This window comes from Eumetopias jubatus, unplaced genomic scaffold (genome assembly GCF_037043125.1).
Source record: "Eumetopias jubatus isolate StellerSeaLion01/CBP00866 unplaced genomic scaffold, mEumJub1_p1.0 scaffold_2, whole genome shotgun sequence".
NCBI classification, from domain to species: domain Eukaryota; kingdom Metazoa; phylum Chordata; class Mammalia; order Carnivora; family Otariidae; genus Eumetopias; species Eumetopias jubatus.
Window position 1 is genome coordinate 200,699,338 of NW_028274808.1, and position 23,048 is coordinate 200,722,385.

At 62.3% G+C, this 23,048-nt stretch overlaps 1 protein-coding gene across 3 annotated transcripts in view; it reads right to left on the minus strand.

The window, feature by feature from the left end:
* SH3BP2 (SH3 domain binding protein 2) overlaps nucleotides 1-22,367 on the minus strand; it is a 34,909-nt gene extending 12,542 nt beyond the window's left edge. Inside the window, exons 1-2 of one of the 3 annotated variants that reach the window (XM_028087824.2) lie at nucleotides 22,270-22,367; nucleotides 7,735-7,784 (exon numbers count right to left, since the gene is read on the minus strand). Coding sequence is in view for 1 of the 3 variants with exons in the window: in XM_028087819.2 (XP_027943620.1) it covers nucleotides 5,168-5,250 (83 nt within the window). In the remaining 2 variants the exon portion in view is untranslated. Of the gene's footprint in view, nucleotides 1-5,167; nucleotides 5,768-6,752; nucleotides 6,831-7,734; nucleotides 7,785-22,269 lie in introns of those variants that run through there. The other 2 variants (XM_028087831.2, XM_028087819.2) reach the window with 2 other exon arrangements.
* Nucleotides 22,368-23,048: the final 681 nt, after the last annotated feature.

Consider the following 23,048-nt stretch of genomic DNA (forward strand, 5'->3'; position numbering starts at 1 on the left):
CGGGCCCGCTAGGTCCCCGGCTGGCTAGCGCCCTTGGGAGAGGGGGGCTTGTCTTCCCTGAGCCTCAGTCTGCGCCTCCGCAAATGGGGGTGAGGGGCGCCCGGCCTCCCAGGCTTGTGGCCGGGGTGAAGCAGGTCTGGCTGGCAGGCACTGGGGCTCTGCGTGGGTCTCTGGGTCCTCCCGCCCCCTCTCAGGCAGGTTGCTTCACCCATCTGTCGCCACGGGTCTCCACCAACAACCCCGCCCCCCCCCCCCCCCCCCCGGGGCCAGATTCCCTTCAGGAGCCAGAAGTCCAGTCCTTGGCAGCTCCCCCTGCTTGGGTAGATGTGCGCTCCTCTCCTAGGACAACCCCAGGCTGGCCAAAGGTGGGTGATGGCCTTGCTGGCCTGGCCCCCCAAGCATTCTGCCCCCTCTACCTCCCACCGCATACAGGCTGCCGGTGAGATGGGCCATCCGAGGCAGAGGGTAGCTCTAAGAGCTTGGGCCCTGCTCCCACCCAGCTGGACATAGCCCCATTCCATGGTTTCCTGCCTCCACGTCAGGCTGGTTCTGGGTGCCCTCACCTGTGTACCTCTGTTCCCAGCGCCCTTGCCAGTCCCTCCCCTGGCAATGCACTCAGCCCTCTGGGCCACCACCTCCCCCTGCTCCTCCCAGCCACCCTGCCTGTCCTCCTCCCGACCACCTCTGGGCAGCAACCCACCACCCCTTGTCTCCGTTCCCCCCCGCCTCCATTCTCTCCCCCCATCACCTCCACTCAGCACGTTCTCCCCCACCCGCACATGCCATTCCCATCACCACTGTTCCAGATCTCCAGGGCCTCATCATGCACACTTGGCCTTTCCAGACCCAGCCCCCACGGATCTTTCTCAGGGGCTCTCCTCCCGCCCTCCACCTCCATGCACTTGTGCCATCCAGACCCCGTGGCTCCTGAATCCAAGACCCAAAACCACCAAGCACCACCTCCAGGCGACAGTCCACAGTTTCCACTGCCTGAAGTTGCAACCAAACTAACTCAGCCCCCAAGAGTTGCTGCAAATGAACACCAATTCATCATTAACTCCTCCAGAAACAGAAGAGGAAGGAAAGAACTCTGCAAGGCCAGCATTATCCTGAGACCAAAACCAAAGACAACACAAGAAAACTACAGACCAATAACCCTTATGATTGCAGACGTCAAAATCCTCACCAAGGGGCGCCTGGGTGGTTCACCCAGTTAAGTGTCAGGCTTGATTTCAGCTCAAGTCATGAGCTCAGGGTTGTGAGATTAAGCCCCGTGTCAGGCTCCGTGCTGGGCATGGAGCCTGCTTAAGATTCTCTCTCTCTGCCCCTCCCCCTTCTTTCCCTCCCCCCTCTAAAAAAAATGCTCACCAAAATATTAGCAAATTGAATTCAGCACCATGTAAAAAGGATTCTAAACCATGCTAAGTGCGATATATCCCAGGAATACAAGGGTAACACTTAAAATTCAATTATACCACATCATACCAATAATAAAAAAAATGACAGAAACCACACGATTATCTCAACAAACACAGAAAAAGCATTTGACAAAATCTGACAATCTTTCACGATAGGGACAACACTCAACAAACTAGGAACAGGAGAAAACGTCCTCAACATGGTAAAGTGTTTATGAAAAACCCACAGCCAACATCACCCTCGATGGTAAAAGACTAAAAGCTTTCCCCTAAGAGCAGGGACGAGGTAAAGACGTTTGCTCTTGCTACTTCTCTCCAACCTGTATCAGAGCTGCTGTCCAGTACAATTAGGCAAGAAAAAGAAATAAAAGGTATCCAGATTGGAAATGAAGAAGTAAAACTATTCACGACTTAGATGGTTACATATACAAAAAATACCAGGGAACCCACTAAAAAGTGACGGGAACTAACAAACGAGCTAGCAGGATAAAAGATCAACAGACAAAAACCAGTCATACTTCTACATACTAGTAGCGAACAATCCAAAAAGGACATGAGAGTTAGCTCAAGTGTCCCCTCTTTCAGGTGGTCTTCCCTGACCTATAGGGGTTCCTATGTCCCTCCTTGGGGCTTACACAGCCTTCCCTCCATGTAACACTGACCACACTAGCTTGTCACTGTCCCCCATTCTCACCAGCTCAGGCCCAGCACCCAGGGAGCCCCAAAGGAGGCACAGAATGTTGACCCCAGTGGGTGGTAGGGACGGCACTTGCCTGGAAGGCACAGAATGCCAAAATACAGCTCCCACCCTGGCATACTGCATCCTCCCCAATCTGTAAGGAGACCTGGTGTGTGTGTTGGGGCAGGGACAGCTGCTGTGAGGACGGATGGAACCCACCACTTCTCCTCACTCCACACCTGGGGGAAGCCAGAGGGGAGGAGTTAGGGCAATTTACAGCGCCACTCTGGCTCAGCTCAGTGGCCAGGCCGGTGTAGGCCTGTGAGAGCCTCGCTCTTGCCTGGCCACGGTCTTTCTGTGGGCAGGATGAGGGCTCTTAGGCGGCCAGCCTGACCTTGGGTGCGGAGCGTGGGTGGTGACAGAGTTAGGTGGTGCTCACCTTCACCTCCCCTAGGAATGTCCTCACTTCAGGGACAGATGCCAACATCCCATCCTCGGCTCCTCTCCAGAGGACAGACCATCTGAGGGGAAACCCATCCTGTTGCCCCCAAAGCGTCCCGCCCCACCCAGCTCTGCCCTGCACCAGTGGGCGAGCTGGGCTGGCACCTGACCAAGAGCTGAGTGCCAGGCCAGGCTGGAACAGAAAAGGGAAGGAAATGGTGGCTGAGGGTAGGGGTGATGACGGGCCATGGTGGCCGAGGTGACCACACAGCTTTTGGGGGCTTTCAGTCCAGCTCCACCGGTGCCTGGGAAAACTGAGGCGAGTCCCTCGGAAACACCCACACTCCTGGCCAGCCTGGCCTCCCTGGCCACCTCCCTCTACGCTCCTGGTGTCGCCCAGCTCATCCCATGAGCTCATCAGCAGGAAGCTTCAGTCCCTTCTTCTGCAGAGGCAGACACAGCAGTGGGGGGCCCCTTCCTGTGCTGCCGGGGGTGGGGGTGCCTGCCGAGCCCCCCTAGGGGGGAGCTGTCAGGGAGAGTGCTGGAGGCCCGGGTTCAAATCCCACCAGGCTTGTCCTCCATGGAGTCTCTGCTTCTTCTCATTTCAGGTGGGCGCAGAGTCCCGTCTTCACAGTGCCCCAACACCGCTCGGGGCATCTACCCCTCCAGAGGAGGGTACCAAGGCCGCCCAGGGAGCTGGCCGCAGGGGCACGCCAGCTTGCCACGCTGGGAGTGGCTCCGTTCCCTGCAGCTCAGCGGAGTTGTCTGGGGCAGGGTTCCGAAGACATAAAGGTCGGCGTTAAGATGGCCGGCACGGTGGGCTCTGGATGAGCCCTTCCAGAAGGCATGTGATCTTCGTGTGCACGACGAGCACTAGGGAAGGCAGGCACCTCAGGCACACTCTCTGGTCTCTGCTCCTATGCTCGCCCCTGACCTTCTCTTAAAGTTGAGATTAGTCTGGGTGACCGGAGGCCTGAGGTGCAGGGATGGGGGCAGAGCAGATGGGTGAACACCGCTCTGGCCTGCAGAGACAGCCCTCGTCGAGTTCCACGAAGTGCAGGCTCAGTGGGTCCCACCCGCCCATGAGGCTGTGAGCCCCCGAGGTGCGTGGACATCCCCTGCACCGGCCCGCATGGGAGCTGAGGCTCCACACCCCCGTTCAGTGTCTCAGGCAGTGTGCTCAGACGGGCGGTGCGTGTGAACAGCACAGCTCTGTGCGGCTACAGTGTGCGCATCAGTGTGTGTGCATGCGCGCACACGAGAGCCGAGCAGGGGCTCTGGAGGCCGAGCTCCCGTGGCTCTCCTCTTCCACACCTGCAGTCGCAGCCCTCGCTGTGGTGAGGGAGCTGGCGCCTCGCGTGACCACAGTCAGGGTTTCCTGTCAGTGATGACCAGACGATCCCGGAACTGCAGGACACAGTGGGGCCGGGGGTCCCTGAACGCTCTCATTTCTACGCACACCCACACGCAGACACATATATGCACACGTACACACGCACATGCACACGCACACACACGTACACACTCAGACACATGCATTCACTCGCACACTCAGACGTACACTCATTCTCACACGCTCAAGCACACTATACCCATACCCATATTTATGGACTTACACTGGTACATACTCATTCACTTCCTTGTAAGCAGACGCACACACACACGGCCTCCAGAGGCTATCAGGACCCTCCGTGGGTGCTCCCAGACCCTGGGCTGGCAGCCCGAGCATAGGTCCGAATCATCATCACCACCCTCCAGCCCTGCGTGGGCCCAGGGCCAAGTCACACCTGCCAGCTCCTTAGGTCCCACAGGCCCGGTGCTTTACTCCCATTTCACAGACTAGAACAGTGACGCTGGGAGAAGGGCACTGGGCACTCACCATGGGCCAGGCTCTGTGCTTCTCAGGGATCACCCTATGTCACCATCCCAACACCCCCTGACGTGTGAGCCAGCATCATTGCCACGCCACTGATGAAGACATTGAGGGTTGAGAGGCTGAGAAACTTGCCCAAAGTTACACAGCCAGTAAGCACGGGGGGGGGGGGGGGGCGGGGGGGGACGCCAGGGGCAGCCACTCCCCCGGCCTGGCACGCGGCAGGCACTAGGTGGCGGTGGGCACACACAGCCCATCTGTTCTCCACCCTTTCAGTCCCCCCTGCTTCCTCTTCCCAGAATCTTTCTCCATAAGAGAATCAAAACCAAAATCTCCTACAGAGGCCGGAGGCCGGGGGGCAGCCATGCCGGAGGGAAGGGGCATGAGCTGGGCTTCACGAGGAGAGCCCACCCCCCCACCCAGACCCTCAGCTCCGTGCCAGACCCCCAAGCACGCTCCCCCGGGGCACACACGCTCACTCAGTGTGTGGGCACACAGGACCCAAACGGCAAGGCCACCCGGCAGCATATATGTTGGGAAGGCGTACCCCGACCCTGGCCTCCACCTCCCTGCCAGCTGCAGGCTGAGCAGCACATGATGGGGGGCAGTGGGGCCCCCACTGTGCCTCCCAGCTCTCGGGGCTCTCCTCACAGCCTGTCAGCTCTGGAGTCCAGAGCTCAGCCTCCCCAGGCAATCCTGCAAACACGGGGCCAGCACCACCTCCCAAGCCCCGAGTCCCTGTGCAGCCCCACTGACCTGAAGGCAGTGACCCGGCACATGGCTCTGCTCCTGTCTGTGGACGGCCTAGGGGCAGGTGTCCCGAGGCCCTGGGAGGCCATGTGACTCAGGGGTCACAGGGCAGATCCGCAGACTCCCTCCCCCAGGCAGGGGAGGCCTGATGCCCCAGCATGTCTCTGAGCGCTGCCCAGGCCCACAGCTCCCTCCTGCTGACAGCTGCCTGCTCCATCTGGGGCCTGGGGCCACCAGGGTTTCCTCCCCACCCGACACTTCCTGTTGCCGGTCCTTGGGCAGCCCCGGCTAGCCAGCACTTCCTGCCTTCTACCCTCCAATGTCCTGAGGCCCAGTTGAGACCCAAGGCTGCACTCTTCGTCAGCACCGTTAGGTTAGGCCTGCGGAGTTTCAGCCGACCCCTCCTCCCAGCCCATACTGTGGTCAGAGACCACAGCTCTCCAGGCCCCAGGGCAGGGCCAGCTTCGTCCCCTGGGAGGAAGCTCCCTACTCGTCCCCCGCCACACATACTCCCATCGCCTCCTCAGCAGACTCAGCTTCTCTCCAGCAAACCATCGAAGCCCCTTCACGGCCCTAGGTGTCAGACTCTGTCTCCTTGGCCCCAGAGGCCCCCTCCCCCAAGAAGCCGGTGCTTACACCCCATGCAGGGAGCTCACTACCTCCACCTCTCGGCCCTTTGACACCAACGCACCAAGGAACCAGGTTCCCGGCCGGGGCCTGGGCATATCCCTTCACCCTCCCCCCCTCCTCTACCACAGTGCCCCCCCCGCCCCCACTCCCCTGCCAGGCACAGCCTCTGTACAGGGCTGGGCTCACACACCTCTAGCGATCACCTCTCCGCCGGTGCTGCCAAAGCCAAGCCCTGCCCCGGGTCCCACTCAGGCCCCTCCCAGGCCTACGCTGACCCACCAAGGTGGGCTTCCTCCCCTGTCCAGACCCACAGCCAAGAATTTGGGGAGCAGGGATGCAAGCCTGGGCTGTTTAGTGCTGAGCCTCCACACCCCCTGCCTCTCCTCTCCTGAGCTTGGGTCCCACAGAGGACAGGAGGCCACAGCACTCCGGGATGACCCCCACAGCAGGTTTGTGGGTTAGAGAGGCCACAGACCACAGGGTCCCCGGGAGTTGCTAACTGTCTTGTCCAGCAAGTTTCCTGGGGCATGCCCCCAACAATCGACCACACTGGCATCTAGCCATCCTACATACTTGTCATTGGGGCACTGGAGGAGGGCAGCTCCCGGGCTGGGCGGGGGGGGCCTCCGTCTCCCACTTTGTCCACAGCCCCAGACCTCTGCCAAGGCCCTCATGCCACCTGGGGGCCTGTCTGGGGTCACAGACCTCCTGCTGTCTGTTGGAGGGTGGGGAGCTGAGGCTCTGTGTGTGAGCTCCCCCCAGGCTGGGCACGGCCACCCCGGCCTCCCCACGCCTGAGCCAGCCTCAGTGGCCCCCGGTGGCTGAGGGCAGACTGGGCTTTTGGCAGAGACTGGGCCACAACAGTGGCTTAGAGGCGGGCTTCCTCCCCTTCTTCCCCTTTGCAGCCTGCCCAGGGTGGATAGAGGACCCCAGAGCAAGACACGCTGGACACTCAGCCTACCTCCATCCTGTGCCAGCTGTGTGGTCTCAACCTACTTAGCCCCTCTGAGCCTCAGTTTCTTCATTTGTGCAATGGGTGCTGAGGGTTGAGATAAAGTAGCAGGTGAGGAGCCCCTGGGCCATGATCCAGCCGGGACAAGCCAGGGGGGCAGTTCTGGGCTTGGGGGGTGGGCCTCGGCCTCCAAGGGGCCCTGGGGTGGAGAGAAGGTGGCAGGCCCAGCAAGCACTAGATCAGGGGAGGCCTCCAGAGGAGGGGGCCAGGTCTGACAGAGGAGGCGAAGTCTGCTGGGAGGGGCTGGGGTGAAGAAGTCGAAGACAGGACAGGGGCTCAGGGCAACATCCCAGGGTGGGCAGGAATCCAGGGGCAACAAGGTGGCTGAGGCCCAGGGAGGCTGGGGGCCAGGCGTGGGGGTGAGAACCACAGGGACAAGAACCAGGGAGCCTGCCAGCTCTCCCTGGGATGTACCGCCCCTCCCTGGACAGAAGGATGGACGGGGAGGCCCGAGGTCAAGGCAGCAGCCGGGGCGTCCCCATGGGGGTCAGACCCACATTGGCCCCTTCTCCAGCCTTAGTTTCCCTATGGGAGGCTGAGGTCAGGAGTCCCGGGCTGCTCCATGACCTCTGCAGGCTCCCCTTCCCTGGGCCTCAGTTTCTCCATGTGCCCTCCTACCTCCTGAGGCAGCACTTGACCCTTGCAGCAAATCACACTGCCATCTATATTCCCGAAAACAGAGCACTCTCCAATAATGGCAGCTCCATGACCTTTTACGGTGTGTAGAAACAGCCACAGAAATGATCCCCCACCAGCACCCGAGCAGCAACACGCGTGAGGCTGGGGCAGGGCTGGGGTCCCCGCGTCGGGCGGCTCTGGGCTTCTACCCCACCCTCCCCAAGTTGCAGGTCCTCCCCCCAACCCTAAGGGCTGGCCCCTCAAAGTGCCAGGCACGGGGACCCCTCTGCCTCGCCAGACGTAGGGCACTTACCACAGTGGGTGGGAGCCAGCCGGCAGGGCCAGGCAGGGCCAAGGGTCAGCCTGAAAAAAAAACAGAGAGGGAGAGCTTTCACTCTGGGTTCCCAGGGTCCTCAGTCTGCTCAGGAGCAAGGTCAACGCCCAGCACAATGCCACCTCTGTAGCTGGGCACGGAGTCGGCCTCACCTCTGTGTGCACGGCCATGAAGCTGGTCCTAGCTTCACCCACACTGCTCACGAGGACACTGCCGTTGGCACCAGCCAGGCTGACGGCCAGAGAGTGGAGGTGGGAGGAATGGGACCACGTCCCTGGGAAGCCCAGCCCCGGCTCTCCCGTAGGTACCCCGGGCCCAGCCCAGTGCCTGCCTGCCTGCCACCCGCGGGGGCAGCTCAGGCACTGAAGGTGCCAGCGAGGGCCTGCTGGGCTCGGGGTAGGCCCTGGGCCCAGGGAAGGGTGGCTGGTGCCCATACTGGGAAAAACCCCAAGCTCTCAAAATAAGATGCTTCATATCAGCCCCTCCTGCAGGGCCTGGGTCTGCCCAGAGCCAGCCCTAGGGCCCCCAGCCACAAACCCCCTCCTCTCTCTGGCCTCACTCTTTTCTCCATACCTAGGGCTGGAAGCTGCCTTCCAGAGCAAGGCAGCCAGGATGTTACTGGGCTGAGGGAGTGGGTGGTGTGGAGGGTAGAGCCCTGCCCAGGGTCACCCAGTGTCATGGGCTACGTGGGGTTCCCCAAAGAGATATGTCTAAGTCTTAGCCCCCAGGAACTATGAATGTGGCCTTATTTGGAAAAGGGACTTTTGCATATGTCGTTAAGGATCTCATCCTGGATTAGCCAGATGGGCCCTAAATCCAATGGCAAGCGTCCTTATAAGAAGAGCAGATAGAAGATCATATGAAGACAGGGGCGCAAACTGAGGTGAGGTGGACATAAACCACAGACGCCGTGGATTTCTGCAGCCACCAGAAGCTGGAAAAGGCCAGGAAGAAGGGGCCCTCCTCCAGAGGCTCGGAGGGAGCGTGGTCCTGCTGACACACCTGGATTTGGGACTTTCAGCGTCCAGGATTCTGAGAGTAAGTGTCTGTCGTTTGAAGCCCCCAGGGTTGGGGACTTTATTAGGGCACCCTTGGGAAACTATTATACATGGGGACACCCCCCCCCCGCAAAGTCCTTTCCCTGGACCAACTTCATCTGAAGTCCTGCAGGGACAGGCCAGTTCTGCGGACAGCCACCACCCTCCCCCCCCACCCCGCCCCCGCCGTGGGCATCCAGCTGGATGGAGCAAATCCGAGCTGGCCTCCTTGGCTGTGCAGGAGCCTGCTCCTGCAGGCCTGGCCCCCCACCCCCCCACCCCTCCCAAGCACGGGACTGGATGCCACCTCCAGCTCACACCCACCAGACTTGCTGGGCCCACCTCCTGCCTCAGCCTCCTGCTCGCACCCCTGCCTAGCCCTTCGTTGGTACATGTCCACCATGAAGCAGAGGTCAGGCCAGTTCCCTGGCCAAGTATATGGGGTCTGGCCCCTGCTTCCTGCCCTGGGCCTTTGGCCTTTCATGCCCCATTCCTCGTACATGCAACCTCTTCCACTCGCAAACTAAATCCTCTCCAACAAAACGCTCTCTCATCCTTTGAAAACAGAACCATCTAGAACCTCACACCCTTCTCTGAAATCTCCACAATGGCATAACCTTATGCACTCACACTGATATCCCCAAGCACTCCCCATCGGCCTGGGTCCCACCAAATCCCCAGAGCAGGTTGGTGCCTGGCCCACGGCAGGGCCCAACAAACGGATGGATGGACTGATGGGTTCAGAGTCACGTCTACACACAGGGCCGTCCCCCTGACATGGTCTAACTAGCACATGCCTAGACTGTCCCTCAGAGCCGGAGTGGAGAACTGTGACTTAGAGCTAACCTGACCCTCGACGAGAACGGATGTGCAGGGTGGCTGCCCATCCATGCCCAGGACCTCTCCTCGGGGAGATGAGCGGCGGGCCGGGAAGGAGCGGTATTCAAGACTGCTAATTGCAAAACACAGAACAAGTCAACGCATCGGAGCCTGCCAGTGTCCCTAGAAAGACAGCCGTGTGCTGGGGTCTAGAAGGCCCCCAGGGGTTTCTCAGGGCTACCCAGGGTAGAGGCAGGAAGCAGCCCAGCCCCTGGTGCCCAAGGGCAAAGGAAATGAAGAGAGGGGCAGAGGCCCCTGGGCCCGGCTGTGCCCACATGGGGCTTGGGCTTCTGGGCCAACCTGGGGACAGGGGTAGGGATTCTACTCTGGGACACTTGGCCCCCCAGCCGTGTCCCCACAGAAGACTCACAAAGCCCACACACCCTGGAGGCTTCCTCTCCCAGGCCAGGTGTCTGCCTCCAGCCCACATTCCCAAGCTGAGCAGCTACAGGGTAAGCGGTGCTGAGGGGCAGGCTGGGTCTGGGGGAAGAGCGCTAACCGGCATTGTCTCTGGCCAGGGCCACGCTCCAGCCTCAAATCACGAGCCAGCAGAGGCGGTTCAGGATTCACACTCCAGTTCATCACAACACAGACGAGTTTGCACTCCCTTGAGAAAAAATTCTCCAGAGCGCTGATGTGTGGACCCGGGCCCCCCGCCCCCCGAGTTCCTGGCCTGCCGCCGGTGGAGGCCGCCTGCCCCTCCTGCCAGCCTTGGCCCAGGAGTGCTACCCCCAAGATAGGCACTCAGTCCTGCCCGCCCCAGGGGCTCGCCAGGAGAGAGCTGTACAGCGGAGACTGTACAGGTGTCCCTGGGGACTCTGACGGCTGTGGTGTGGGGTTGTCCTGAGGGCCATCCGGCACGGCTGGTGGGCAGGGACACTGCAGGGGCACCTGGTCGCTGGTGTTCTGTTACTCCGTCAGCACGGTCATGCTGGAAAGGGGAGCGTTCTCGCCAACTGTCCTGCTCAGAGCTGGGCAACACCCTCCCACGCCACTGCGCTGGGTCTGGACCCTTGAGCTCTCCAGTCTCCTTGCCTCTACCACCAGCCCCATTCCCAGCCACACTCTGGAGTGCTGGGAATTCCTCCTGAGGGTGCCTCTCGGCACACACAGGCCTGGGGCTACGCTAGAGCCCCTGCCCAGCCTGCAGGGTACCCTGCCCTGGCCTTCGTCTTCCGCACCAGAGCACTTGAGCGTGTCCCTCACCAGCAGTTCACAAGGACAGCCACTGCCTGTGTCCATCTCCTGCACAGTGCCCAGCACGAAGCAGGCACCGAGGCCTCCACGCACGAACCGCTGCATCCTCAGCCCGCTCGGCTGGATGCCCCCAGTCTCCACGGCATCTCGTTCCGGAGGCTCATTCGCTGAATTAAACCATTCATCGTGTCCGAGTACCCCTACTTCTCCATCCCTGGGGGCCTCTGGCTATATGACAGATGCCCAGTATGGGGGCTTTGGCGCCCACCAAGCAGGGCCTGGACCCCTCCCCATGGGACCTCTTCCAGCCTGTGTGACCATCCCTGACGCGGCAGATGGGAGGCCAGACCGTGCGCCCTCACACCCCAAGAACCTGCTGGGCCACACCCAGGGCAGATAAGGCTGCCCAACACTGCTGCTGCCCTTCCACGGGTCAGGGGAATGTGGCTGGCCAGGAGATCTGCTGAGCACCTTTGTCAGGAGACCCAGAAACAGAGAGACCATCTCCTCTGAAGTCAGGGACAAGCTGACCTCTGACCAGATGAGGAACCAATAAGGAGAGCAAGACTTCCCCAAATCTAGCCTGCTCCACCTGTGGCCTTCCCGGGCCACGGTGCCCACTGCTCAGGTCATGCCACGCTCACTGCCTCAGCACTCACTGAGCACCCACCCTGCAGGGCAGCAGAAGGCTCCAGAAGACGGTTCTGGTGCTGGGTGCTAAGCCGGCCTCCCTGGCCACACAGGGCCTGGTCCCACCCCCAAAAGAGGGCCTGGTTCCTTCCACCAGCCCCAGGCCGGCCTCCTTAGGAACAGAGCCTCCTAGGGATGCCTCTCCCACACGCACGTCCCATGGGGACAGGCTCCCCACGTGCTGAGGCCAAGGCAGGGGGTCATGAAGGCTAGGATGCTTTCCTTCCTATAGTCCCCTCTCGTTACAGAAGGCCAAGCCAATGGGCCAGGCCAGGGGCCTGGAATGTCCACCCAGCAGCAGGGTGTCAGATCCACAGCCCACTCAGTCCCCAGCCACTCAAGGGTAAACGCTCCCCTGCTCTCCCCAGTGAGGAAGTGGAGGCTAAGCCGGCTTCAGCGTGGCCACCCAGCCGGTACTGCCCATGGGACCCGCCCCACCCAGCCTGGCATTTCCTGCCCAGGTTAGCTCCACGGGGGCATAGGAGGAAGAGAAGTGGCCCCAAGCCTCTCTCAAGAAGGACCGCGGTTCCCACCTGGGCAAAAAATGCACCAGCTCAGAGGGCAACTAGAAGAGAGCCGGGGGCTCTGGGCAGCACTGGGGGCTCTGGGCAGAAGGCTGCAGGACCCAGGGTGGGGCCGACCATGCGGGGTGCAGGTGCGCACCAGCCTGACCTTGGGGGCTCCGAGCTTGCTTGCTTTAAACTCACATCCAAGGCCCAGGGGGAGCCCAGTCGGGAGACATTCGGCCACAAGCTCCCACCCTAAGCCCTGCTCACCGCTGCCAGTTCCCGCAGTGGGAGGGTGTCTGGAGCTCACCCTGGAATGAAGTCTGGCAAGAAGCAGAGCCTGAGGCCTCAGAGTCTCCATCGGGAACGTGGGCTGTCCCAAGAGCTGGTGGGCTCAGCAGTGCAAGCAGGGTTGAGGCCAGGCGCTCTGTGCTAGGGCTGTGTGGACAGACAGGTCCACACTCCAGCAGAGGTTCAGGTGAAGGCAGTGAGGTATTCTGGGAATAGTATCTCTGTCAGAAAGGGGGGGCCATGGCCAAACTCCACTGGATATAGCTAAGAAAACTGAGAGCAGGAAGGACCAGAGGATCACCGTTGTCCACCACTGGGCTGGGCTGGGCAGGAGTCATGGGGGCCCAGTCTCTCCTGCACATAGCATTACCCCAACCCTCAAGTTCTCCTGGTATTGGGGCAGAGGGAGGCAGTCAGGGCACCACCTGCCAGCAAACCTTCACACCACCACACCCTTCACCCCAGGATCCAAGCTGGCCTCACCCTCCATCTGGGGCTCCCACTCTGCTGGGGAGGCAGCCACTTCTGACTCACATTCTTGTGACAACCATTCCACCCAGACGTGGTGACACATCAACAAGCGTCCTGGGAGCAATCTTCCACATGAAGGAGTCAAGCAAGGAAATCACATGGAGGGTGTCATGGATAGAAAGCAACTTGTGCAAAGGGCCTGGGGTTGGGGTAGGAGGAGGCATGCACCTTCAGACAAGAGGAACAAAAGCAGGCTCATTCCAGAACTGCTTGTCAGGGCCACCTGCCCAGCTGAGTGTGGATGAGGTCTCAGACGTGCCCCTGGGGAGAGCTCCCAGGCCAGGGTCCCATTCAGGCTAGGCTCCAGTCCCAGCTTCACTTATTTGCACTGGGACATGGTACAAGTCACTTCACACCTTAAGCCACACTTCCTCGTTCCCCAAATGGGTCGTCGCTAATGGCACCCTGAGGACCAAAGAAGCCGGCTCACAGGAACTCTAACACAGGTACTTGGCCCAGCGCTGGGTCTCAGGGCCTCTGATCGTAGAGGGCCCCCCTCAGCCCAGATCTCAGGACCAGGGCAAGGTGACAAAGGAACACAGTGGGGATACCGAGGCCATGAAGCTTATGCTAGGGCGGGATGGGGCTGGAGGAGGTGGCCAGAGAGACCCAGCCCCTCTGCATCTCGCGCGAGCCAGAGGTCAGCCATGACGGGCACACTGCATGGACACCTGCACCAGCCCTCCACACTGGCAGCCGCTCGCCAAGGCGTCTTGGGCTGGGCCACCAGAGACACAGCCGGGACCCCTACAGCGGTCAGCAGCCATCGGTCGCACTAGCCTTCTCCTCAGTATCTTCTCTGCCACGCAGGAAACCATGGCACTCCTCGGCGCTTCACCCTTCCGCGGGTCGGGGTTCCTGGGTCAGGGCAAAGAACACCAGGGCCCGGGAGGCAGGAGGTGCAGCCGCCAGGCTGGATCCTCTGGCTGGAGTCTGACCATGGCGGGTCCCTGGAGCCCCAGTTCACCATCTGTCCAATGGGGGTCTGGCCTCCCGCTCCCCCTGCCCCAGGCCAGAGCCCGGCACCGGGGGTCCACGCAAGAGTCCCTTCCTTCCCCCTGCTCATTTCAGCCTTTTAGAGGGAGATCTTTCTTCTGTTTAATCCACTTGCTGTTACCCTTTTGTCCCTAACCGCTAACGTCTTTAAGCTGTTTTCAAACCTTTTTTGTCTTTGACGCTATTGATTAGTTTTGACTCTGAGTTTTTTATCTTACTGCATTGTCTTTCGCTTTTGGTCACATTTTACTCAGTAAATTGTAGGTTGGCCTTGGGGGGTATCACAGCGGGGCTGGGTCTCGCCTTCTCACTGGCTACCTCCTGGGGTCACCCACAGGCCGGGAGAGGGGGTGCACCTTGGTGACAGGCCAGCCCCCCTGCCTGGGCTGCAGCGGTCAAAGCCGAGGGGGGAATCCCCCCCCACCGCAGCCACTCCCAGGCCTGGGCCTCTGGACAGAGACAGCGAGGCAGGGACAGGCCCAGAAGGGAGGGAGCTGGAGAGAGGACACAGGAAGTAGCAAGACAGAGGGGCAAAAGAGGGAAGGAGGATCAGGCCGGCCCCAGGGAGAGGAACTGAGAGCAGCGCATTCCTCCTCTGCCTCGGGAACCCCGGGCCTGGGGGCCGGACAAGATGACTCACAGCTGCTGGCTCCTGTCCGCGCCCCTCAGCGCAGGCCCACGGGGGACCAGACCGTTCCCAGGCGCCCTCACACTGCCCCATTGTTCAGGGGCCCAGGGAGGCAAAGGTCTGGCGGGGGGCCCAGGCTGGCGGGGAAGGGGGCCCAGCCCCCTGCCTCCCCCGCCCCTCCTAACGCAATCTAGGCCCTCTGTCGGGGGGGGGGGCCTCCATCCAGCCTGTCCTCCGCACTGTCCCCTTTCCGAGGCCAGCGGTCCCGTGAGATCCTGCACCCAGGCCCGCCCTCCCGTTCCCCCCCCCACCGCCCCACCCCCAGCTCTGAGCCGGGGTCCCAGCCACAGCAGAGGGGTGGTTCTCAAAGGTGACTACACCCAGGCTCAAGTTCAAAGTCCTTACCCCGCTGGTGCTCAGCCATGCTGCACACCTCATACACCCTTCCCCGACCTCCTCTCACTATCTCCACCTGACAAACTCCTGCCTGGTCTTCCGCCCCAGCTCACATCACCCCGAGACACTCCCTGATGCCTCACAGTCAGGCAGGAGGTTCTCAGAGCCAGCACTGCTGGAGAAGAGGTTCTCTGGTGGGAGCTGGCCCCACTGCTGCCTAGGGATCCCAGGCCAGGCCCTTCCTGGGGCGTGGAAGGCTCCAGTCCGGCCCCCAGACCCGTAGGGGCCCATGGCCAGAGCGCTCCCGTCTGCCCGCCTTCTCTACACCCTAGCCCCCTCCCAAGAGCCTTGGAAAGCTTCACAGACCCCCCAGGCCAAGGGCCTGCCTCATTCTGCCCCTCTGGGCCCTCCTGGACAGAGCAGACGCTCATCTAGCACTCAGTCTGAGGCCCGCAGGGGGGCGGAGGCTTCTGCTAGGCGGCAGAGCCAGGAACCAAGCTCTTGCGTGCTGGCCCCCAAGGCCTCCTCCTGGCGGAAAACCTGCCACGACGCTGGGGCAGCCTGCACTGAGCGGGAAGGGGATACGGCTCGGGGCAGGGGTGGGGGTTGCTACAGGAACACCCTCCCCTTCCCTAAGGAGACAGCCATGGGGTCACACCACTGTGGGCCAGAAAAGCCAGCCAAGAAGACTGGGGTGGGGATGGGGTGCAGTCAGTACCGCCAGGGCCCAGGGCTATCCCAGGCTTACCAGGTCTGCCTCTCCCGCAGCCCCAGGGCTCCCTCAGCAGGGGGTCACTGACTCCACCGGGGTCAGCAGACCCCTGTCCCCACCATGCACCTAGCCCTCCTGCAGGGCTGACCCCCGCTTCCACCCACACTTCCCCACAGCCATGGCTGCAGGGGAACGGGTCTGTGGGAGGGTCTCCAGACCCAAGTGAGCTTTGAAAATAGAAACCAACCCCTGCGCAATACCCTCCCATGCCCCGGGGCCTAACCTCTGCACGCCCTCTGCCTTCTCCAGGCCTCTCCTTTAGAGCTTCCACACACGCACACCGCACACCGTGCAGGACCCTTGGTCTGGCCCCTTCTGTCCCCTTCCTGCTCCCACCTCACAGAGGCCCCACCACGGATGCCCCCCACAGCACCTCCCGTGCCATTCCTGGGTGCTGCCCACTAGCAGGGCCAGGACCAGCAGGCCAGGCACCCAGGAGGGCCCCGTGCAGGCCTTAGAGGGTGCATGACTCAACACGGAGGCCATTGGCTTGGGCTTCCCAAGACCCAGCCCTGGAACAGTGCCCCCGCGGTCCCTGGCTGTTGGAAAGCTTGGCACAGGGCCTCCCAGATCCACTCAGGAGGGGTGTCTCTTTCTCAACCCTCTTCCTTCCCCAGCAACTTCTTGCCCCGCAGTGAGCACAGCTACCACCGACCACAGCATTGTACCCTCCGGTCACAGTCTCAGGAAAATGGGAAGACTGGTTTCAGAGAGTCCCCACCCAGGTGGCAAACCTTCCAAGGGCAGGCGCCCAGGACCCCAGAATGGGTCAGGCCTCAGAGAGGGGCTCCGTCCCTCACTCCATTGTGGACCACTGGAGCTGAGGCCCAGGTGGGCAGCACCCGGGGTCTGCTCCCAGCCTGGGACTCTCCCCGTACCCCACCCCCAAATCAGAGACAGGCCCCCGCCAGAAAGGCCAGGCATGACCCTCCTCTGGTAGCCCCAGCCCACGGCCCGGAACCAAACAGGGCGGCGGGGGCGGGGGGAGGTTATTCCAGAGTCTCCTGCCCCCATGGTCCACCCCAAGTAGCTCGCTGTGGCAAGGAGCCGGCACCGGGGACCCCAGCCCTGGCCCATGCCGGGCAGCAGAATGTCGCGGTAAGGCCCCTCTTCCTTCCTGAGCGGGATTTCGGGATTTGAGAGAAGACAGGAGGCAGAGGGGAGGACAGCTGTGTGCGCCCCCAACACAGACGAGGTCCTGGGGCAGGGTCGGAAGCAGGGTGGCAGAAGCTGTAGCCTGAGCCTCCAGCACCAAGCACCGTCAGCTCTGATAAGAGCTGGGCGGGTCAGCAGGAGGCCTTGGTGGCCTGATACCGCCTCCGGGGGCTCCGAGGCTCCCTCCTAGCCAGGTCACTTCCATGCAACCTGCTCAGCACCAGGAGGCCCCCCTGCATTCCTAGAGGGTTTAGGCCCGCCCGTGAGGGCAGCAGGAAGCCACTTGCCATCCTGGGCTGAGGGGTAGGAGACGCAGCCCCTCCACCCTCTGCCTGCCCAGTTGACCACTGACCTGCCCGCCAGGGCCTGGCTCCCAGCACTGTGTCTGCCCGGCCATCAGGGGACCCAGGGAGTCAGCACAAACCGCTCCTCCCTTTCTGGCCCCAAACAGGAGAGGAAGCAGCTGGATCAGGGAGAGACGTTCTTCCGAAGACAAGGTAGGCAATGAGTTTCTGGGCACACGTCCCTCCCGCTCTGACACAAGGCTGTCCTCCTCACACCTGTGTGCTCAGGGCTTCTGGGTCCTTCCTCACCGCCCTCCTGCTGACAGCACATCCAACCCTGGTGGACCCCACCTTGGGGACTGGCTCCCTGTGACCCAAAGACCAGGTGCCCACAGTGGCCTGCAGCTCAGGGGAGCCCAGGCTGACCCCGGTCTTGGCCCTAACATAGGTCTCTAGGAAGGAACCGCCACACTTACGGTGGGATCCCAAGGACACCCCCCCGAGTCTCCCGTCTGTACCATGCTGGGGCCACGGAGAGCATCTGGAGCCTGGGGCTGGGGCAGGGTGGCCAGCTGGGCCGTGGCGTTGCAGTGGGAACCTCTCAGCAAGGCTGAGGCACAACAGCCATGATCATCTGGCCGGCAGCTCAGCCAGCTGGGCAGCCGAGGCCTTCCCGGACGACGGGGCGCACCGGTCTCAGACGCTGAGCGGACAGCTGAACATGGGCAGGTCGTAACAAGCCAACTTCAAAGAGGGCCCGGCCTCGCCCGGTGCCACCTGCCCGCAGCCCTTCGGGCCTTCGGGAGTTTCTGCGACACTCCTCAGTGGGACTTCCCACTGGGAGAGCCCACATGCATCCTCACCCTCCCCTGGGCCAGGTCTATGTGGGTCCTGTCCTTCGAGAGTTCCCAGCTGCGTAGGGGGAGGCAGAGAGGTAAGCGTGGTGACCAGGGAATGGACTGGGGGAGGAGGGGTGGAGGGCCGGCCAAGGGCTGAGCTGCTACCCATGGTGTCTGTCTGCGGGTGAGTCTTGCCCTCCAGCCTGTGGGCCTGTCTACTCCAGGGGCCCAAGCTGAGCCCGGGCCTGGTACCCAGAGCACCCAGCAGAGGGCTGGGGGCAGCAGCTTTCTGAAGGGCGTCGACCTCTGCCCCAGAGGCAAGAGTTGGTACAGGGTGGCAAAGGCCCAGCCCCCGGCCAGAGCCCCAAGTGGAGTGTGGGGCCAAGCGAAGGCCCCATCCTGCCATTTTGGGCCCCAAGGTCAACCTCTGACCTTTCCCTGCTTTGCGGGGGGGGGGGGGGGGGGCAGCCAGCAGTGAGGGCTAGGGGCTTGACAGGCTCTTCCTGTAGCTCAAGGCAGTGGGTGGGGCCTCAAGGGCAGCTCGGGGGATGAGGACACAGGGCTCTCTAAGGCTACAGAGCAGGGCTGCTGGATTACAACATCGCTTCAGCCGAGGCTGGAGGACATCCGCAAATGGAGCTGCGCGATCTGTGCAGGGCCCCCAGGCAGGAAAGCCCCGCCTGGGCCTGGGGGTGCGGCCTCGCCGGGGCCCCACAGTGAGCGCTCCTCAGCAGCATCTCGTGTACTTTTCCCAAGGATACCACGAATTAGCACTGGTTTCATCCTGTTTCACAAGGAAGGAACTAAAGCCTAGTCAGTCAGACATGAGGCAGACACAGGCCGCTCTTGTGTGGGGAAGGAGGCTCCCCTCTGCTTCCTGAGAGGAGCTCTGTGCCAGTCCTGAGAAGCCCCCCCGAAGCCTGCCGGGCAGCTCAGACCCCGCGCACGGAGGGGGGCTCACACCGTCACAGCACACACACTACCGCCTGGGGCTGTCACGCATCAGGCTGGCCGACCCTGGGGCGGGGACCTCACTCCCTCTGCAGGCTCCAGCAGGCAGGCACCCACACCCCACCCAGTGGCCTGGAACAGGCATGCCTGGCAGCAGGCCATCCCCACCCTGGGCTCAGCAAGCGCACAATAAACATCTGATTCACAAGGGAACACAGGGCACTTCTCGGAATCAGAGTGTGGCTGCAGGGGGTACGGGTGTGGATACCACGAGGGTGCCCTGCCAACTCCTCAGGCCCCGCTGACCTCCCCAGGACACTGCCTCCAGCAGCCAAGCGAGCTCACACCATTCCAGGAGACCAGCTGGCAAAGAGAGCTGGAACCCAGCATGGCCAGCCCACGTGGGCCAAGGGTCAGTCCCCACTGGACCTTGGACCAGGGGTGAAGAAAACAGGAGTCCCGCCAGCAGGTTCCCGCATGGGCTGACCATTCAGGGGGCCTCAGGGCTGGAACGTCAGAATCTCTGGTGCCTGGGGAGATGGAAGGAGGTGGGGAGGGGACCTCTGTCACCTCGAGCACAGGGAGGCCCCTCCCCAAGGAGAGCCAGCCACAGCTGGCCTTGGGGCTGGCCTCATAATTGTACTGCTCCTAGTTCAAGGTGCAGCTCGGGGAGCCTGGCCCCCAAGGCCAAATCCATCAGTGTGACCCAGAGCCAGGGGCTTCTGTCACCTGAGGATCAGGAAGGATGATTCATGAAGGAGGCTCAGGTCTCCTGGCCTGGGGCTGAGAGGCAGCTCCGTCTGTCCCTCTGGCACCCTCCTATCTGTCCTCCCATATGCACAGGCCCACGGGGGTGCTGAGGAGGGGGTCGGGCAGCAAAGCTGGGCCTGCCCGCCGAGGCTACACAGAGCCCGGAATGTTTTCCCCACCACCTCTGGGACGTAGGGGAACTGCAGCCGGTGAGTGCCCGGTCAGGGCCACTGAAGAGATCCAGAGGCCTTCTGGAGAAAGGCCACCAACACTGGGGGAGGACTTCGGCATTCTGACAGCCCCTGCCCCTGCCTCCTAGGCCCCTCTGCCCTTTCGCCCATTGCCCCCATTGTCCCATCCATGTCCTCACCTTACCTGGTGCACACCAGGCCACTCTGGTCAAACTGGTCTACCACCCTCCCCACTGCCAGCCCTTGGCTCAGCCTGTCCCTGTCTCCATGGCCGTCACCACGGCTCAAAGAGCAGCCTTCCTCCTGACTGCAAACCCTGCATCCCCAGGCCACCTGCAGCCCACCTCTCCCAGCCAGGCTGCCCACGCAGGCCCCACTACCGGGGGTTATTTAAGGACCACATACGCCTATGCCTGGGACTTAACTTAGGTCACCGAGCCTCGGCATCTCACCACAGAGTTTTCAGGACAGAAGCCGGGAGGACCCACGTGGGTCCCCAATCCTGGCCACTCCTGATAAGACTCAGGCCTTTGCTTCAAGACCCAAATGGGCAGGCGGGGACTAGGAGCCTGCCCTTTGCCCCAGGCCTCTCCATGCCTGGCCCCACCCCTACTCCCAAGCAGAGGTGGCCCAGCCGTCACCAGCCCCTCGGATGTTCATCACCTTTATCACCTGCCCCCCCCCCGCCCCCGTGAGGTAGAGGCTCAGATAAGGAAACCAGGCTCAGCAGCGCGAGACCTCCTGGCCAAGATCATACAGCTGGTAAATGGGGGTGGCCAAGTTCAAACCCAGGACCCAGCCCGTCTGTGACCAAGCTGGGCCACATGGTCCCTCTGTTCCCTCAGGCCTCTCATCTGCAGGGCTGCACGCGTGCCTGCATCGCTGTCAAGGGACGGGTGGCAGGGGCTAACTCAAGCACCTTGCTTCCCTCTGTCCACGTGAACAAGAAAGGCCAAAGCAGGTTTGCATCCCACCCACTCGCCTTCTGTTCCCCCAGGCCAGCCTCCCTGATGGGCTCTTCCCTGACTCTGCAGGCCTGAGGGACTCCCTGAACCGGCCAAGACCCTGTCACCACTCCTCTTCTCTTAAAGCTGACAGGGACTGGCCTGGACCATCTGTCCACCTGTCTGCCTGCTCCCTCTGCACAGGTGTGCTCCAGGATGGCACACAGAGCCAAGTTACAGGGGCGGTAAGGGTAGGAAAGGGGAGTTCGACAGTCTTTACCCCTTGGAGCCACCATCCTGGCCCCTGGCCCACCAGGAGTGGAGCCCCGGCTCCCAGGGGCCCCCTGTGTGGGTGTCCTGGGTAAAGGACACAGTGGCAGGGGATTCCAGGAGATGGAGCCAGTCCCCTCCTCTGCTTTTGAAGAGCCTGACCCAGAGAGGACAGGGGGCTGAGCCAGGGTCACACAGCGTCAGTGCCGAGCTGGACACGAACCGGGAATCCCGCTCCCACGCCAGGATTTGCCATGTCCCCTTGGACCTCCGACCATTGAGAAAAAGTCCTGCATGTTTCATCATCATCGCCACCATTGCAAGGAACATCTCCGGAGACCCCTTTGTGCCGGGGACGGGCCACACGCCACCTAAGCAAGATCGCGTGTGTGTCATGCACGCGGGCACCCGAACGGAGAGCCCTCATCCCGGGCCGGGGCCAGGCTGGAGGGACATTTTACTTAGTATGGCCATCCGGCCACAGGCACAGACATCACCAGCCTTGGCAGATGAACAAATGAAGGCACAGAGAGGATGTGAGGCACTCATGGCCACAGAGGGTGGCAGAGAGGGCAGGCTCCAGGCTGACAAATCGCAGCAGGACGCTGTCCCTCAGCACTCTCAGAGGAAACACACTGTCAGTACCACTCACCAGGGGAAGCCAAGGCCCGGAGCAGCAGGAAAGAGCTGGGCTGCTGGGAGGGACCGGCCCACATACCAGAGGCTGTCCCCAACCCCGAATTCTCCCATCCTCTCTGACACTCACTGTTCCCCTAAGTAAGACTCGCAGATTCCCCAGGGCCACGGGGCTATCAGTCACTCACACTTCAGTGTGAATCAGCTCCAACAGGCAGTTTTCCTCCTACCTTTGTTGAGAGGGCTGAGGGAAGGAAAGTTTGGATTACCAGGAGGAGGTGAGGGGAAATTCCCCCTCTGAGCCCTCAGAGGCCCGGTCCAGTGGGTCGCACGGCGGGGGGGGGGGGGGGGGGGCTATGCAGCTCGCGAGCCCCAGGGGCCTGGGGAAGCGGGGGTGGAGGGTGGGGGCCGAAAGACGAGAGGGACGCGGGACAGACGCGACACAACCGCCCTCCACCCCTAGGCCTCCGGGGTACACCGAGCGCGCCCCGGAACCCGCACCCCCCGGAACCCTGGCCCCCGGGACCCCAGCCAGTCCGGGGGACGCGATCGCGCCCCGCCCGTGCCTTACCCGCGAGGCTCCGCTTTCGGCCCGCGAGCCCCCGGTCCCGACGGCGGCTCCCGGCTCCGCCGCCAGGCGTTCCCGCCTGCGGGGCCCGCAGCCAGGCTGCTCTGGCCCGCCCGGGTCCGCCCCGTCGGCCTGGCCCCGCCCCTTCCCTCCACCCTGGCCACGCCCCTCCCCTCCACCCTGGCCACGCCTCCCCAGGCTCTGGGCCACGCCCCCATCTGCCGGCAACGCGGCTTGCTGCGGGGCGGGGGCGGGACTCGGGACCTCCGGGGGCGAGGAGCCCCATTCTTTCCCCACTCCCCACTCCCGAGGAGGAGAAGACAGGCGGCCGCTTCGGGCGTGGACACCCCGAACGCCCGGGCACAGCATACAGTAGGTGCTCAATAAATGCAGGCGAGTGGACGAATGAGCAGCGTTTCTGTTCGTTGGGCCAGAGCGTCCCGCGACACCTGTGGCCCTACTGGAGGTGGCGCTACGCCCCCCAGCCCCGAGATCTTGATCCTGTAGTAGGAGGTGCTGTGCGCTCACCCCACCCCTGACGCATGGGTCTGATTCTGATCAGGGGGTGCGGGGCAGGGGCAAGGAATGAACCCTTCCTGGCAGAGGAGGGCTTGCTGGGAACTGAACCCTTGGAACCTCGCCCTTGTCGGGAAAGAGCCTCAGGGCACTTCCAGCTGCTTCCAAACTGAGACACAGCCCTCTGAGCAGGTCTGGACTCCCATGGCCCAGGGGTCTGGCTGCAACACTGTGAGGCCCAGGAAACCGGGTACTTTCACTTTGCC